Source organism: Toxotes jaculatrix, chromosome 15 (assembly GCF_017976425.1).
Source record: "Toxotes jaculatrix isolate fToxJac2 chromosome 15, fToxJac2.pri, whole genome shotgun sequence".
NCBI classification, from domain to species: Eukaryota; Metazoa; Chordata; class Actinopteri; family Toxotidae; genus Toxotes; species Toxotes jaculatrix.
Window position 1 is genome coordinate 21,210,940 of NC_054408.1, and position 17,996 is coordinate 21,228,935.

General features: G+C 39.1%; 1 protein-coding gene across 1 annotated transcript in view; it reads right to left on the reverse strand.

Annotated features, from left to right (window-relative positions):
• Nucleotides 1–265: 265 nt before the first annotated feature.
• tfpia (tissue factor pathway inhibitor a) overlaps nt 266–17,996 on the reverse strand; it is a 34,752-nt gene continuing 17,021 nt past the window's right edge. The window contains exons 2-7 of the mRNA XM_041057746.1: nt 14,660–14,860; nt 5,131–5,307; nt 4,035–4,112; nt 3,767–3,826; nt 1,267–1,455; nt 266–1,161 (exon numbers count right to left, since the gene is read on the reverse strand). Coding sequence (XP_040913680.1) covers nt 1,106–1,161; nt 1,267–1,455; nt 3,767–3,826; nt 4,035–4,112; nt 5,131–5,307; nt 14,660–14,860 — 761 coding nt within the window. The 3' untranslated portion in view covers nt 266–1,105. The remainder of the gene's footprint in view (nt 1,162–1,266; nt 1,456–3,766; nt 3,827–4,034; nt 4,113–5,130; nt 5,308–14,659; nt 14,861–17,996) is intronic.

The following is a 17,996-nucleotide window of genomic DNA, read 5'->3' on the forward strand; positions in this document are numbered from 1 at the left end:
TTTTAAACCACTGCAGTAACACAAACCAATCACACTGTCATCCTCACAATTTGAACTGCAGTTGTCCAGAGGAGTTTTGAAAAAAAAAAAAAAAAAAAAAAAGCAAACTAGTTTTTATATCTCTGTCATCTCTGGTTTTGCATTATATAAATCTTTTTTTACTGTTTATCTCTGCTTTTCTTAGTTGTTTTATTGAAGCACTTTGTGCTCATTACACACAAACTACTGCTGGGGACATATAACAGATAAAACCAAGGAAAGAAAGGCAGGTAATAGTGGATATTTATTTCATAAAATCTTACCGTCCAATTCTTTCCAGCAACAAAACAAGGCAGTAAAGCAAACACTATGCAGCCCACATGCTGAAAACGTCCTTTACACAACACTGCCCCCTTCTGTTTTTCCTTAACAACACCAGCAATACTGCAATAGTGATTTATAAAACTGCATAATATTGTTTAAAAAAGAAAAGAAAAAAAAGTTCATGCTTAATCTGACAGAAATAAAGCAGTCATTACCTTGTATATATTGATTTATAGCTGCAAGGGCATGGTACTCTTGATTAATGTGTTTGCTTGAGGACATTCATACATTGTTGTCATTGATCCTGGAACATAGATCGTCCACCGCTTTAATTAACTAATGATGTTATTCACACTGACAAATAATAGTGAAGCTTTAACCATTTTAGAAAAGCCTCAGTCACTGAATGTGCACAGTAAATTTGCAGTAGAAGCATTGATTTAGCTACTGAACAAAAATCTTATTACAGTTTTGATTGTTTTTCTTAAAGGCTCCAGTAAAATGTTTAAATGAGTATGATCATAAAGGAGCACTGAAGCTGTAAAATTAAAAAGACACAAGATGTTTGTATACAGAGACGAGACAAGACGTTAGCAAAACAAATATGTTCTTTTGTCACAGAAATATTGCAACAGTGTGGATAATGATTCAGTTACTACAAAGTTAACTCAGGTACACTAGACATCATTTTTACACAAGTACTGTTGCACTAGAAAATAGCATGAGTAAAGCTAAAAGTAAAATATGGACATAAATACAGGTGACTCCACAGTAGTGCAGGATCTAATGCAGAGCCAAGCATTCAGACTGAGCGATTAACAATGCTTCCTATGTTTTTCCTCTTTATTCGGATCACCCCTGCAACAGAACAGAGCAATGAAAAAGATTTCATTTTAATTTCATGATTTTCTTCCTAAAATTGAAATGTGCATTTTTTAAAATTATCTCTCGAAACAACCATACCTTTTCTGCTTCCAATGCACTTTCTAAAACAGCGTTTCGGGTGTTTGAAGTTATTCTCATTTCCTCCGCATCCACTGTACATAAACGGCTCACATCTCCTGACCTCAGGGTTGTATGCAAACCTCCTCTCTGCACCGTGACATGTTCCCTTGTCCACAGGACTGAAGCAGGCCTCATCAATCTTCCACTCTGCAAATCACAGCAAAAGCTTTAAATTGGGGCAACAACTAACCATCGTTTTCACAGTCAATCCCTGTTTAGCCAGGACACCAAAGAATATATATCATCCTGTATATCATTCAGTTATATATCATTCCACTTTAAGACAACTTGTATCTATTCCAGTTTGAGTGCAGGGTTTGGAAGCGGGTGGAGGATGCAAAGGATGCTTGTTAGCCCGTTTCGACATCTTCTTATCTTAAAACTCCACATGGGTTCGTGTATTCTCGAATTAAGCTTGAGTCTGACTGGTAGTAGTCTTTGTCCAGTGTCTGAGTAAGAGTTGTTATCATGGCTCCCCACAGGGCTGTCTGAGCTATCCTCTGTCTGAACCATATTCCAACTGAGAGCTCGTTAGCAACCATGAGCGGTCTTTCACACAAGAGATGGACATTGATCTTCATAGGTAAAAAACTATGGATTGAAAGGTCCCACAGTTACCTCATTATTACAGAATTTGCTGGGGTCAGCTGGAGCTAACTAGAGCAGTAAGAAAATCTGAGGAATTGATTAATTGTGAAAAAACTGTCGATAAACATTGATACTATTACATTAAGTGATGTCACCAATTAGGAAACACTTTTAAGACCTTCTGTGCTGGATCTGGAATTTATAGAAATATTTCTAATAGTCATAGTGCTGCATTACCCAAAGCCTCAAAATCATTAAATCCAAAGTGTAGTGTGATATTTATTTCACAGCAAAAGTAATTAGATTTGGCCTAAGAAAGTAATGCTGTATGTAGATTATTAATTGAAACACTAGTAGAAGTGGAATCACAGGAAGCCAAATTCCAAACAAGTATGTTTTCCAGATTTTGGATCCAGAGTTGCTTTTGTTTAGGATTACTTTATGTTCCTATATTTATACACAGGGGTCTACACTACAACTTCTCCCTGTCACTGAAGGTGTGCTTCATCACACAACCACAAGATGTCAGTCTTTGGTTTCACCACGGCTTCATCTTGGGAGACTGACATCATTTATGCCCATTCTGTAATGCTCATTTTCCAGCTTTTATGACTGGATTCATTTAAATTCAAAAATACTAAACTAACTGAACCAAATACATTTTAGCTCAGTAGAGGAAAATAAATATCACCTGATATTTATTATTGACTTGAATCTAATCTAACTAATATTAATTTCTAAATCTGTCCAATTTAGGCTCTGAACAATTCATAATTCATTGTTAGTCTGAGGAGTTTTACTTTCTTTGTTTCTGAGAGATATTTTGTTAAATGCTGAAGATCTAGTCACAGAAATGCACTAAAAATCGATAATAGAAAACAGATTGATAAGGCGGCAGGATTATTGAGGCCAACTCAACCTCAATCTTTCCCTCTTCATATTTTCTGACAAAAGTGGAATTGAATTTTTTAAATCGGATCTCTTTGAATGAGGTGAGGGAAGCAGGCCTCCTAGTGCAGCACAAAAGAGCCATAACAATGATATATTGTATGCTCCCTCACTGCTAATACACAAAAAATTAGTAAGGGGGAATATGTGACAAATAGCCTGTGGAAAGGAGACACTGATGCACTGTCTCTGCCAACTGCGTTTTATGACAGAAGCAATTTTACAAGCTGTCGACCATCTATGCATCGCTGCACCTTGATTTTTTTTTTTTTTACAAAAATAGTTATTGGCAGCACGCATTGGTTTAATAAATGAACTGGATTTGCTTACGTTGAGGTTTAAATATATTTCAGAATTCAGCATGGACTAACTGCTACTCTGAGGACAATATGATTGATTTAATGATGCCTTACATCAGTTGATCTGTCCCACATTTCTGCTGCTCTGTGATTTGTTAAATGAACTGTAATGCACTGCACTTACTGCTTCTGGCTTTGTGTCTTACCATGTTGTTGTGATTACGACTGATAAACAGACCTCTTATGGTGCGTCCAGACAGAAAGTGAAGCAAATACCACTGTGACTGTGAATATAGCTGGCCTGATGTACACAGTGTAGAGACAATAGCTGAAGCTAGCAAGCTATCCTGTCCGAGTGTGTGCTTGGTGCGTGCCCATGTGTGTTTGTGTGGCGGCTCGGCCTCTGACTGATCTGAGAACTCACCAAGAAATTCTGTTTTTGTTAACTTGAAAACGTTTTTCAACCATGCGGAAGTGTTCACCTGAGGCTGAACCAGACCAGGTGAATCTGCATCTATTCTTAACCACTCATGTCTTTCCACTGCCTTCATATGCAGTCGCACCACATCTACAATTAGCTTCACGTTCTGTCTGAACATACCTTTACAGTCATACTTTCTTACTTTTTGTTCCTTGATAAGGGACACCAGGTTGAACCTGAGGTTCGCTTGCAGTCAGTTCCCCTGAGAAACACACACATAACACGTATATTAAGAGCTCAGTCATTTAGATGAATAGTTCAGCATTTTGGGAAATAAACATATTAACTTTCCGTCCCAGAAAGTTATTAGAATGATGTCTTACCAGCTGCTATTTTTCAAATAAAAACAACAAGAAACAGAACATTAACATATTACACTTTAAGTACAGTGGGTATATATTCAGTCTTACCAGTTACTATGGTTGGCTGCACAGCATCAAATTTTCTAAGAGATTGTGTATGGACTTCTGGTGCCCTAGTGGGTTTTGCTATATAGACAAAAAAAAAAGGAAAAAAAAAATCAACATTTGAAAAGGTATCTCCATAAGACAACCGATTGTGAGCCAGGGTTTTCACACCGCCAATTAGAACAAATCTCATTAAACCCAAGTGATCAGTCCTAATTAAAGTATGTTTAATTTAATTTGTATCAGTCTAGAAATGGTGTTCGTCTGCCAACAGATATCATCTGCTAATGAAACCAGACAGAGTCATCTATCTGAAACTGTTATCCATAAACAAAATGAAGAAAAAAAAATCACACAGCCTTTTCCATTTGATTTTCAGTACAACACCAGCTGTCGGCAGAATTGGTCACAGTTGAGCGACTTGCTCGTTATTTTCTTTGACAATTTCAGTATCTAAATGACTTCTAAGTTGTGCCTAAGTCTAGCATAATTGAGTGTGCTTTGGTCACTTTGAAACGATTTAAATGCTAAATCAAGGTGGAATGTGATTTCATGGTCAGCTAAAATTAATCAGAAAGTGAATTTTCTGAGGTAGAACTATTTTGATTATGTCACCACTCTGAAATGAGTTTTCATTTGTTGTGCAGCAAATGTGATGGGTTGTGCCCCGGCTGTCGATGAACCCACAAGCGTATGAAAGACACTGTTCACTGCATAGTGCTGTGAGGTAAAGGCAGGAAAGTAATTATTTCTGTTTGGTCAAATTAAAGAACTTACAATGACAAGGTAAAAATGGGACAGACTACAATTACAATTATCTTGCGTCTGGCATCAACACATGACTTTTAAGGCTCAGGTGCAGATGCATTGGCTCTTATAAAGCCTCAGAATAGTACACATTTGTTTTTCTTTCAGAGATACAATCCATTTCCACCAAATGACGACATCTCTGGATGTGGACGTGTTCACAGAGGGTGAACTCAATAACCCTCTAGGGTTTATGTGTGATCCTGAATAGAACCTAACAATGCTGCTGCCATGACAGCTTGGGCATTTGCCAGTCTTTACATCAGAAGGACAATAGCTCAACCTAGCCTACCTGGGTTCTGACATTTTTCCTGGCACTCGCCCATGCTCCTGAAATTGTTGGCATTGCCAAAGCAGCCGCCATAAAAGAAGCGCTTGCACTGCTGAGTCGCGGTGTCAAAGAAGTAGCGCGTCACCATCCCTCGACAGGGACCAGGAGCCTCTGGTAAATGACATGGGTTCTTTTCATCTAGGAAAAGAGGAGGGAGAGAAAGGAAAAATGTTAGAAACCAGGAAAAGACTCCTTTACAACACTTAATTACCAAGTCTGTTGATAAATAGTAAATGTGTCTTTCTTTACAGTGCATGACAGTCAACAGTTTTTCCTTCATATTCAACTTTGGTCTGAAATATAAAATTTATGATTTTTACTGCTCAGTTACTGACATAAAAAAAATCAGCTTTCTTTCACAGCGGGTTTGTTTGGCCAAGAGTCAAACCGGGTCAGACAGAAGAGCTGAACTGGCTTCTACTCTCCACATTGTATAGTACCATCTTCACTGTGTTCACATTGATCAGTGTCACTTCTCTTCTTCTGCTCCATCTCCTTTCTTTATTCTTAGATTTTTGTTCGGAACACAGAGCTCCAGTGACTGTGAAATTAACTAAAATGAAAACAAAATACAAGAAAAAAAAACACGATGTACTTCACTGCCTCGATTGAATTTTCAGTTTTGCTGTGAAGGCATCATGTATGATGCAAGGCCTTGAGATGTGAATAACACATTTGAAAGAGAACACTGAGTACAATTCAGTCCAGTGAAACATCTCTTGGAAAGAAAAGCCAAGCAATTTAAGACCAATATGGGGAAGCTATAATAAAGACAGAGGGAGGGAAGACATAACTATTCGAAGCCTGTGCACAATATAAGGTGCTGTAACTAAACTACAGGCCATCACCCACTTTACAATTACTGGCCACTCGGTCACAGCCTCCTTCCTGCCTCCCCAGAGGTTATGGTGACATTTCCACTCCAGTCAGGTTCTCAGATTCAGATTCAAGCTGATTCCTCTGCAAACTGAAAAGTCATCACTTCCAGCAAGAACTTCCTTACATTGCCTTGTCCCCAGTGAACCATATCTCCTCCTCTGCCTTGTCTACGCTTTCTTTTCTGTCATATTGTTTCTACCTCTTACCTCAGCTCCCACCCGGCTCTGTTTCACTTCTCAGCAGTTATCGCATATATTATCACCCTTGGGTCTTGGAGTATCAGGATCAGGGCGTTACACTTCTAAGCCGCAGTTTGATGCTCATCAAAATTCTGCATCTTTCAGTGTAAGATTGTTTTTGTTCTAACAGTTTTGTTTCTTGTTTCTTGTCTATCTTTACTTGAATTCAATTGTTATTTTTTGTGCATTTCAAAGTGTTTAGATTTTAAAAGTTAGAGATTACTCGTACGCCATATCTCAGAATGCTATCTGTACATTGCACTCCCCTTAATCAGACGTGTTACTTTCAGTGTTATCACCTTCTGCAGTGTGGAGCACCTGACAGCAAAGACAGCAGAGTTGTGGTGGAGGGTTTTGTGGAACTCTGCTGTTTACTTGAATGAGCTGTCACAAAACCTAGAAAATTCACAAGCTAGCGACAGGGCTCATGCTTGATTTGAGTCTGTAATACAATCACAACCAGGGTGTGGAATGCATCGCTTCCAGTGGACTGGCTTGGTGTTGAACAGACTTTATTGGCATTGTAAACCAACACAGGTGCAGCCTGACAAGCTGACTAGCTTATCAACATCTCTCAACAGCAGAGAAGCTTTCCAACCCTGGCATGTGTACTGGGTTGAGTGGTTCAACACACGGATGGGTGATTTTCAGTGTGTGTAAGTGAGTTTTAACTCCAGATATAGACAGGTTCTTTTCATGATAACATACATGAGACATCATCACATTTAAAATTGATTTAAATTTAAATTTTAAAGATTGTTGAAATGAAACCTCACTGACTAAAGGATTAGTCAGTGCAAACCAATATTGTGAACCCAAACTATGATCAAACCCACTAAACTTTATTTTAAATTCACGTGGAGAGAGAGCGTTTCCAAATGCAAGGCTATAGTATTGTATTAAATTCATATACTTCTGTGTTATCTGCCTACTGTGCTGTTGTATTATGAACTTATTTTTATGTTGGGTCTGAGTTATCAGGTGCAACTTCACAGATGACATTCAATAAAAATAATTTAAAATATCATAAGGAATGTTAACCTGTATGTTCACTGACATTTATTAATAAAAGCCTGATATTCCAGCACAGACCAGGACAAGACAGTAAACCACAGACCAGGACAATAAAGTCTTCATGCATGAACCCACTTTACTGTGCATGTTTTCCATACTTCGTAACTACATCACAAGCCCAGTACAGTTAGCTTCATCATCTAATGGGGAGAAACAAGGCCGTATTTTTCACATAGAGGTTAATTATATGTGTTGATTTGCTAAAAAAAATTACATGAGAATAATAAACATCTTGCATTATTGGCCCAAAGTTGTATATATCAGCTCAGTAAACCTGAGTAAACAGTTTGCCCTGAAACAGTTCCAGAGGGTTTTGGCTGCTTACCAAAAAGAACCTCAATGTTTCAGAAAAACAGACTTCAAAACAGCTGATTCTTGGTTTGGCTAAGCTATAGCTCACCTGGCTGATTTAGTAAAGCAAACAATTTAATGTTGAAGGAATATTCCAACATCTATTTTCTTTGTTGTGGAAAGACGAGAAGATGATCATGTGTGTTAAATGCAATGCTTGAGCCAACTACAAAACCCTGTTTTTATGGGGCATGAGGAACAAATGAGAAAAAATGTGCTAATTAGAGAGCTTCAGTGGTGCTGGTAGGTAGATCTGGCTTCAGGCTTGATGTTTCCACGTTTCTAGTATTTGTGCTAAGTTAAGCTCACAAGCTGCTGGCTGTAGCTTTATATTTAATGGACTGGTCTTCTAATCTTACTCTTGACAAAACAGTGAATAAGTGTATTTCCCAAATTGTCAAACTATTATTTCAACCTCTAACAGTCATCCACTAGCTTTTACAGGACCTGCAGCCGTCGTAGGTTTACAACAAGTTGGATGCATGTCTTACACCAGCTCTTACACCATCTATTTCCAGTCTTTGTATATGCCCACTACACTGAGTCTGGCCATTAGGAAAATGGCATCATTGTAACATCTAAAATACATTTTATGAGGTGACTTTGACTTAAAAGCGTGGAGAAGGAGATGTGTCAAAGGGTAGCCTAGCACTCTATCTAGAGCAACGCAGTGATGAATAATTCAGACACACAATTCTCTATTAAAGCTGTGAAGGTGGAAGAGGTGATTTGTGTTTTGAAGAGAATTTTATCGGTCAGCTCTTTTTTTCAAGTGCTGGGTGTGAATCATATGGTCCATTGTTCCAGAGGGTTTTGGCTGCTCTCCAAAGAGAACCTCAATATTTCAGCAAAGTGGACTTCAAAGTTTAAGACAAGCCTTTGAGAAGTAGCCTGGTTTGTGAATGAAAAAAAAAAAAAACTTATATTTTCACGTTTGCTTTCATATTTTGGCCCCTTTGGCTGTCATGCCCAAAAAGATGAGAGCGATGAGATTTTAGTACAATGAATCTATTGAAAACAAACAATGTTTAGACTTCACCCCACCCTTCCCTTATCTCTTCTCCGTTGCTTTCTCACTGTTTAGTTTCTTCCTTCAGTTTTCTTCAATATATTTCAGCTTATTTTGAAAGGTTTTGTTGTTCTGTCTCTAAATCTGCTGACACAGTCTTGGCGAGGTCTCCTGTGGGGTGGGGGGGTGGGACTAATGGGATAGAAATTTAAGCAAAATAAATTAACTCAGGCTTAAAAGCAACAGTGGCCACTGGATGGACACAGACATGCTCCCATCCTTCAAAAAGACACTGACCACAGCAGATACGTCAGCCAATCTATGTTGACTGTTAACAGGGGGGTGGCTATCTATGTCTGATGGATGAGCTTTTTTTACACTCCTCTGTGAAGTAAAGTAATGGGGCTGCAACTAACAACAATATTCTAGATTAATCAGTTAATGAGATGATCTATCATATGCCAAAAAACAAAAGAGCCTATAAGAGTCCAAGTAGATGCTTTTTAAAAATCTTGCAAAGAAAAACAGCAAATGCTCACAGTAGAAAGGCTGAAAATAGGGATTGTTTGGCGGTGTAATGATTCATTTTCTATCGATCAAGTAATCAGTTCATCAGCTGATTGTTTTACATTTTTACCTTCCAGATTTCCTGAGGAATCAACCCATTTCTGCCTCCTCCAGCAACATCATCTTATTTGTGCTGTTAGTTTTTTTTTTTTCTTTGCTTACTTTGTTTTGCTACATCTCTCACAGACTGAGCATAAGCCTTGAGTAAAAGGGAAACCAGACCAAAGGAAGAGTTTGGGACACAATGACTCATTGGAGTTTCAGCAAAACATCAGGGCCAGAAAGTAAAAGCTTTTGCCAGGCTGCAAAGATAAAAGGTAAAAAAAAAAAAAAAAAAGTATTCCAGAGAGCCAGAATGTTCCTCATCTTGGTTTGTGACCTTTACAAGAACAGTCTGTGTTATCACTTGTAAGAAACATGAGAAGATACAGCTAACTGAAAGGTGGAATAATTCAAATACGAATGTGTCACCTAGCAGTGTTTGCAGTGTGTACTGTGAGTGAGAAATAAAATGTCGCTGATTTTATTATGCTGCACAGAGTGGGTACAATTACATGCAGGGCACAAAAACACATTAGCCCTTGAGAAGTGGTGACTTTTTCAAATGTCTGTAGCTGTTAAATAAAATCACTCTTGGAAAACTCTGACCTCACCTGCTTGCTACTGTTAATACACTGAGCCATAGAGTTATTTAAATTTATTTACAAATGCATTAGACTTAATATGCCAGGCAAAATTATAATAATATAATTCCACAGTTTGACTGTATCATCATGTATATTCTGTCTCGCCTTATTGCAGCTCTATAACATTTGCGCTGAATAACATTATTCAAATCTTAGAGTTTATGTTTTTATAGCTGTACCATTGAGTCCAATGTAAAATATTCTTGATGTCTTGTGTAAAATTTTATACCAGTTTCCCCACATTTCAGTCTGACATGTTTAGTATCTCTGGAAACCTTTGCTGCATGAGTCTGTAGTGACCCATCAGCTGGGTCACTAAGGTTTTTTGAGGTCTAACATACTTGGACACAGTGTCCATCAATGATACACTCAAAAATCAATGCATGCATGCATGTACACATACTGACTGTTTTTAGTACAATTAAAGAGTAAGCACACTAATTGTGTTAGTAAACAATGATAGCCAGCCAAACAAAGCTCACGGTAGAAAAAGCTCATTTTTGGCCTTTTAGCCAGTTGGAGTTTTTTTACCTGTGTTGTGGCTGGGCTAGCATCTTGGCTAACACTCTCTCCCAGTGTGTTTGAGTGTGAGCCAGTTTATCATGCTGAAGTTAACATCCTGTTTGTTGGCCCAAAATATCTTGCTCTGAATATAGCACAGTTATCTACAGCCCCATGCGCTGTGTTTACTGCCACAGAAGAGAAATATCGGAAGTGTCTTGTTGATGCGTGACACTGTCTGTCTGCAGGTGCTTGTAAAGGCAGCTGTTACAACTTTGGGCAGTCACCTTCAGTCATGGTCATTTTAAATTAAGCTCACTTCCAGAAATATTGTGTTATTAACTACCCACACAACTGTCTTTTTTTAGAAAAGAGCTGGCCAGCTAGTATCCTGTGTTTTTTTTTTTTGTTTTTTTTTTGTGCTTGCCGTGGTTGTTTCGAATGAGTAGTTGCTGTATGTTTTTTTCTTTCCACTGTAGTTTTGACTTTGGCTATTAAATTAATGTCACCACCCAGCACAGCAAAAAAATGGACACACTCATGGGAGTGGGATTCACTTTAGATAAAAGCGAGTACTACAAGGTGTTGTGCTACACTGTAGTTTTTGTGTTCGACCACGAGCCAATAAAAATAGTTGTGAAAAGCACCCTTTAAATGCCATGGCACAAATGTAAAAGTTTCATAGCTCTGTTTAATGCACTGTCATTTTCTTTATGGTCAAAATGCAGCAAGTTTCTTACACACGAGCGAGACTAAGCACACAGACGAGCGTTAACATCTGACACTGTGCTGACAGACCGCCTTCACATTTCTGTACAAACAGTTTTTATTCAATGTCAGCTTTGGATCAGCTGGAGCTGAAGACGCCGCACCTCCAGATTTATCTTTACAGTGCAGATTTCTCTGTGTGGACAATGATGGACATATACATATACATATAAAATGGAACATCTATATAAGGCAATGTCTGCAGGTTGCAAACTCATTCACAATCCTCTTGTTTGACTGTTCAATGCAACCGAGTGACTTGCGATAAAAAAGGTGAAGGTTACTGTTACTGCCAGTGGGCGTAAGCACTTTCTCACAGCACATAATAACACCACATCTAAATACTTTGATAGATGTGTTACTGCCATGCATGCAAGGGCATATTTCACGCTGAGCAGAAAAGCTTGAGTATTTAAGGTGTGTTATTTGCCTTCTGTAGATGATACTGTACGCAGCTGTTACACAAGAGGAAAAAAAAGCACGTTCTTCTGCCGTTCTCAAGTTTCCTTTTGTGGACATCCAGTGTTTTTCAAACAAGCATCTCAGCACTGTTCCACCCACCTGAAGTGCTTCTGAGCCAAGCCGGTGAAAAACAATTTGCCTTACTGTGGATAAACTGTGGATGAACTCCCAGGTGTGAAGTCCAATTGTTGCAGCTTTGATTGCTTTTCAAGAGCTGCAGTTTTTATGATACATTACTGACATCCCACCATGGCACACTGTATTCCTGCACTGTCAAGACTGCACTTATCTGTAGCAAGTATCACTCAGCAAAGATCAATGAATGAGTTTGTTTGTTGTTGTTGTTGTTTTTTTTTTTAGTCCATTTTTTAGTTTTTTTTTCAAACACACACCTTCACAGTGACCTTTACCCTTCTGCTTTTAGTCAAGTTGCTTTGACATTGTTACAAAACATCACATTACAATGCTGTGCGTCACGTAGTGTTTTAATTTAGCTTTTTTCCTGTGTATTTCTATTTACAACAGTCACACCACAAACACATGCTTGAACTCGTGGCATTCAGCTTTGTTCTGCATGAGGGAGAAGATATGATGATGATGATCATCATGAGGAAAATTTTCCACTTAAAAAAAAGCGTTAAAAAAAAAGGAACATGTCTTGTGTCTGTTTGTGTCTCTTCCTCTTTAATCATCTACTGATTTCTGTCAGTGTAAAGTAGCTGCAGAAAAAGGAGGAGTTGTCTTTGATTCTGAGTATCTGATGCTGATAATGAAACAAATCTGAAAAAATACATACATGACACCAACTTTAACTTTAACCTAGAGAAGAATACTATACCTGCAATAAAGTCTAGGTGTGGCAGGCATATTAACCACCCTGTTTCAGGGTGGTGAGAGAGAAAACAAACTGAATCCTTGTAAATGTCTTTGAACTCATCACTTACCTGGGAACACTGCCATACAGCAGCTATTCTCCCCACCCATTCACAGTCCAGTGGGAAAAACATTTTTAGCTACATTTTTCATTTCACTCTAACTGAACTAAAAAAAAACGAACTAAAAAAAAAACCCATTATATTTTAAGTCTTAGTTGAATGCTCAACCTTTCCTACATTATTTGAGAATCCCATTGTGATTCATAGACACAGAAAAATACTGACTAACATGCATGATAGAGACTTTGTTTCTGATACACCTTCCTCCCACCTTATCGCTATGTTCATATACTTGGTTGATGAATTATTTCCCAATTATAACTTTTTATCTTATCTAACTGCATAATAAAACATTATATTGCCTGTAATGAGGGGATTGCCACGTTTGTTGAAGATGACAGCCTGCTGATGAAGGTGGAGGGCTTTCTACTGTGCTTTAGACAAAACTCTGAGAGCAGATAGAGAAAATCTAAATTGCACGTACAAACGCTGAGTGAGTCTTCCTGACACGATTCTCTTTCACTCCAAATAAAACATCATATTACTGTGCAGGGGTCACACAGGGGTTCATCAGTGGACCTCAGCTTTTCTGATAAGGAGCTTCCCCTCGATTACATTATCAGTGAACATGACATTAGTTATCGCAGTCATGCAGATGACACACAGCTTCTTATCTCACTATCCTGTGATGACTTGCATCCCATAAAATCTCTGACCAACTGTTTGGATGAAATTAACGAGCGGGTGGATGTAAACGTCACACAGCTGAACAGGGAGAAAACTGAAACTTTGGTTGTAGGCAGCTGGAGTGTGAGCACCTGGAGTCGTGGCCACTAAAAACAAATGAACAATAAATTTACTTAGGATTGGTGAACTTTTTGGAATCACATCGGCAGCATCACTAGGCTCATGTTTCACCAGTTAAGACATGTCTCCAAAATCAGAGGCTTCCTCTCCCTGTCTGACTTTGAGAAACTTGTGTATGCATTTGTCACGAGCAGCCTGGACTGCTGCAACTCCCTGTTTATGGGCTTTCTGACTAACTGCATTCAGAACGCGGCTGCACGAGTTCTACCTGAGATAAATATATCCAACCATGTTACTTCTGTCCTCTGAAAACCACACTGGCTACCCACATGTATATGTGTGTGTACTATGGATATCTATGTATTTGTATCTGCATGAATGTACATTTCTTATGTTTGTGCCGAGATGTGTATGTGTGTACGTGCTCACATTTGATTATTTTGAACTGAGCTGAATATTTGCTACACAACAATTCCAAGCCTGACGTGCATAGCAACAGTAACCAAGTAGCCATCATGTTATTGTCACATGTCAACAGGACAGATGACTGTAGATGGACACACAGTGGTAGAGCTGCCCTCTGTGTAGGAACGTTACTATCTTTAACCACAACTCTTAGTTACTCTATTTCTCAAGCTGGCAAAGTGACCTGTGGTTACTATATATTAGTTTTCTCAAGACATGCACACATCCAACATGTCTTACAGTGTTTTTAACTGAGGAATTACACATTATTTATATTGTTATTGTTATTTTTATTGTTATTAGTTATGATCAATTAATTAAACTTCAGTTCATCATCAGTTTAGCAGTACACGTGACCCATAAATAATACAATACTGACTGCCTCTCTTAAAGGTGCCCATTGTCTTCATTAACCAGATGCCTTCAGGAAAACTGTTCAGAAGTAATGCGATGGCAATGTTCCTCTTTAGTTGCATACCAACTAAATGACTTTGTAATAGGATTTTATGCCCAAGGTGGCAATAAAGGCTAATGAGCAACAGTCCTTAAAAACAAAGCCCATCCTTTGCTAACAACAACATAACAATTCAAAGCTACAATGAATCCTTGTTCTTTCTTTTGTGTCCCTTTGTATCAGTGATGTTGGTGTGTGTGTTCACTGTTAGCATAACTTTAAGTGGCGACAGTTAAATTTGTGAATCTATGAAAACAATTTTTTTAAAGTCTTGCTGTAAGTGTCAGACTCACCTGAGACAACACACATTTCCTCACATGCTTCCAAGGTCTCAAAATTGTTGTCGTTTCCCCTACAGCCTCCATATTCAAACAGCTCACAGCGTCCCGTGTCGACATTGAAGAAGAATCTCTCCTTTATGGCCTTGCAAGGCCCTGGTTCGTCCTTCAAGGCGCACAACTCGTTGAAGATGAAGAGCTCGGGTTGTGCTCCATCTGCCGAGGTGGGATAGAAAGACAGATTATAGTACTCTGCTTCCTGTGGCACTCTGTGCAAAGAGATTTTTTTTTTCTTTTTCTTTTTTTTTTGTGGAGAAGGAATTAGGTCATAGCATCAAACTCTAACCTCAGGCTTTGAGATAAGGTAAAGTTGCATGCCAGTATAATTTCCAAGAGACTTCAGTATAAATGGTTTGACAGCTTACTGTCTTTGTACTGGGTCGCAGAGAGAGGCGGCGTGGAGGATTTGTTTACTGCAGAAAATGGTGAGCTCTGTGACCTGACTGAACATTTAGACTGAATAATTAAAATTAATCACAAAAAAATACCCTGAAAGTCAGAAAAGTCACTCACATGCTATATTTTTGTATTTTAAATAACTTAAAAAATACAACTTCTGCTTTAGACACAGACCAACAGCTGTTTTTGTTGCACTGAGAATAGGAAACGAGGGAGAACCTAAATCCCCCCAGCACATAAAAGCTGATGCAGGCAGGTGGCAGTTGGCAGGAGAAGAGTGAGAGAAAGCAGTGGAAATTTCACAGCACGCGGCATAACAGCAATAGTTTGCACTGCAGCAGATCACGCAGTATGTTGCACAGATTCAAAGCCCGGATCATCAGCGTGGGTTTTAAATAATCTGACGTTTTGTGGAGAGCATTCTTCATCACTAAGAGTTTGGTGAATATCATGTTGAACAGAGACTGAGGTCACATTATTCATAATTGTCAAGATCAGACACTGCTGTGGACAGTGAACTCTGCACGGACATGCCTCCTTACTTTCATTATCATTCATGAAGGCTGGGTTTGTCAGATCCAGGCAAAAGGTGACATGAAACCCTCTGAGCCCTGCTAACCACTGTTGCCAATGTCAATTCACTATCTCAGTGTGTTGCTGGGAAATAGCTCTCTCTGCCCTTATCCCTGCTGTTTTTAGGTCAGGTCTATGTTATGCCCGGCTGTAGCTGTAGCAGTTACTTCAATACCCACTGAGAAGAGAGGGATGACTGTCCAAATGGGTTTGCAGATGGTCTAAGCTTAAGTGACAGTGTTTGTGAATGTCTTTCTGCATTGCACATGCTAATATTCAATAACCTTGATGTAGTTACATGAACTCCCATTTCAAGTTCTACTTCTTTCCATATGTTTGTCATATTGGCCCGGCCAATTTAGCAGTCCAGCTCTAGCACTCCAGCAGGCTTAAATTCTCTTTCCTGTTAGGTACAAAGTTCCATCAAAACACAGCCTCTAATGGGAACCACTGTGCCCCGTCCTATCAGCACAGCAGTCAACAAACAGTCCTTCTGCCAGACAAGGTAATCTCATCACGACAACCCACCCTCCCCCCTTGCTCCCGTCCAATTCTAACTTATAACCAGGGACTGGGGACACAAATTAAATACTCCCAATTTCCTTCCTTCCACCCAGACTGTGGTATTGCTGTTGCATGTGGGAGGTGGCCTGAGGGCAGCAGGGCTTCCCTGCAGAGACTTGTGCTGTTTTTTATTTACATTCTTGTTATCATGGCTGATAAGCAGTAGCAGATCATCTAGCAAGGGTCATCTAGCAAGGGAGAAATTACACATCAAGACGAGGTGATGTGGGTCTCTGTCGTACTGGATGTAAAAACACCTCATTGGCTGTGGTGTAGCAGAAAAATCTGGGCCTTTTGCGCAAGCAGCCTCAATGGGCCCTCTTCCCCTCTTAATACATCCATTGTCACACCTGTACGAATACTTGAATCAACACGGCAAGCCCATGCATATGTAGTGCTGATTAGAACAATCAGTTCTGAAGTGTTTGTAATGGATTGAGGAAAGTCTGCACAAACCTGAAATCTCAGCACTTCTCATTGCCCTTTCCTCAACACAGTGTAATTACTGTGTGAAGCTCTCACTATGAGATTTTAGAACAACATAGAAGTTTTTTTTTTCACTGTAACTTGAGCATAAAATGAGGGGAGAAAGACATTTTACTCTGCACTGCACACAGAGAGGATTACTGTATTTTATAATAAAAGACTGTTGAATAAGACTTCACTGGATCAATTGCAGAAGTAAGGTAAATTATTTTCCATGAAGTGCTAGCCCAGTCTGCTGCAACACAGAAGCAGCATAAAAAAACTTTCCATATACATATATTTAATATATGAAAACAATTTATGTATTGCCCTCGGATTTATTCAGCCAACAGCAGCAGTTTATGTAAATAACATCAGAATAAACAATTTCAGATAAAAACAAACTTTTCATTCCAGGCATGTTGACAGGCCTCCCCATGTTGGGGCCCTGGGTACCTGACTCCACCATTCCACTCACTGCTAGGCACCTGCTCACTGCTGAGCCTCACTAAACAAAGTTTACAGAGCAATAATGGCAAGTTCGCTTGCTCTCGTCTTTGCGACTAGATGCCTCAAGCTACCATGGCTGCAGCAGAGTAATTCCTTTTGGAGAAAAAGAAAAAGTACAGACGCGATGCAGACCAGTCTTTGTGAGAGACAGTCTCTTCCACATAAGAATGTTCAATGAGACAGAATTTGACCGCCCAAGGAGAAGGAGGAAAACTGGTTCTTTCCTATTGATTTCTACTCCTCTTGTCTGAAACAGACCAAAGTACAATAAGCAGTGTGTGTTCTTCAAATTGCTCATGTCCAATTTCCAGACAGAGCCATTGTGAGGTAGTCCAAAAGAGACATAACACAGGGACAATGTTAAGAGCCGAATTAAAACATTTTCTCTGCAAGGAAACCAGAGATGGTCTCTGAAGAACTCACAGACACATGCAAATATGTGAATAGCAGCATTGTCCAGTGGAGATAAACAGGAGAAGAGCAAAGTTTTAACTTCAGACATGTTCCTTCATAAACCTCAACCTGTCTACCAGAATTTTTATATTGAAAGTCTTGCAGCCTTGTCTTTGTAGGCAGGCTTTCAGAGTGAAAAACTAGCAGTATGCTGAGTTTTGTAATGATAGCTTAACATCGATCTGGACTATGGCAAAGAAGAAATGACTTAATTAGAGTGTGAAATTAGAATTTTTGTCTTGATCTGCTTATCCCTTGTGTCCAGTCTCTGCTTACCCGGCCAAGTGTGTTCCTTCATCTCCCCAGACCTGCCATTTCCCATCCACTG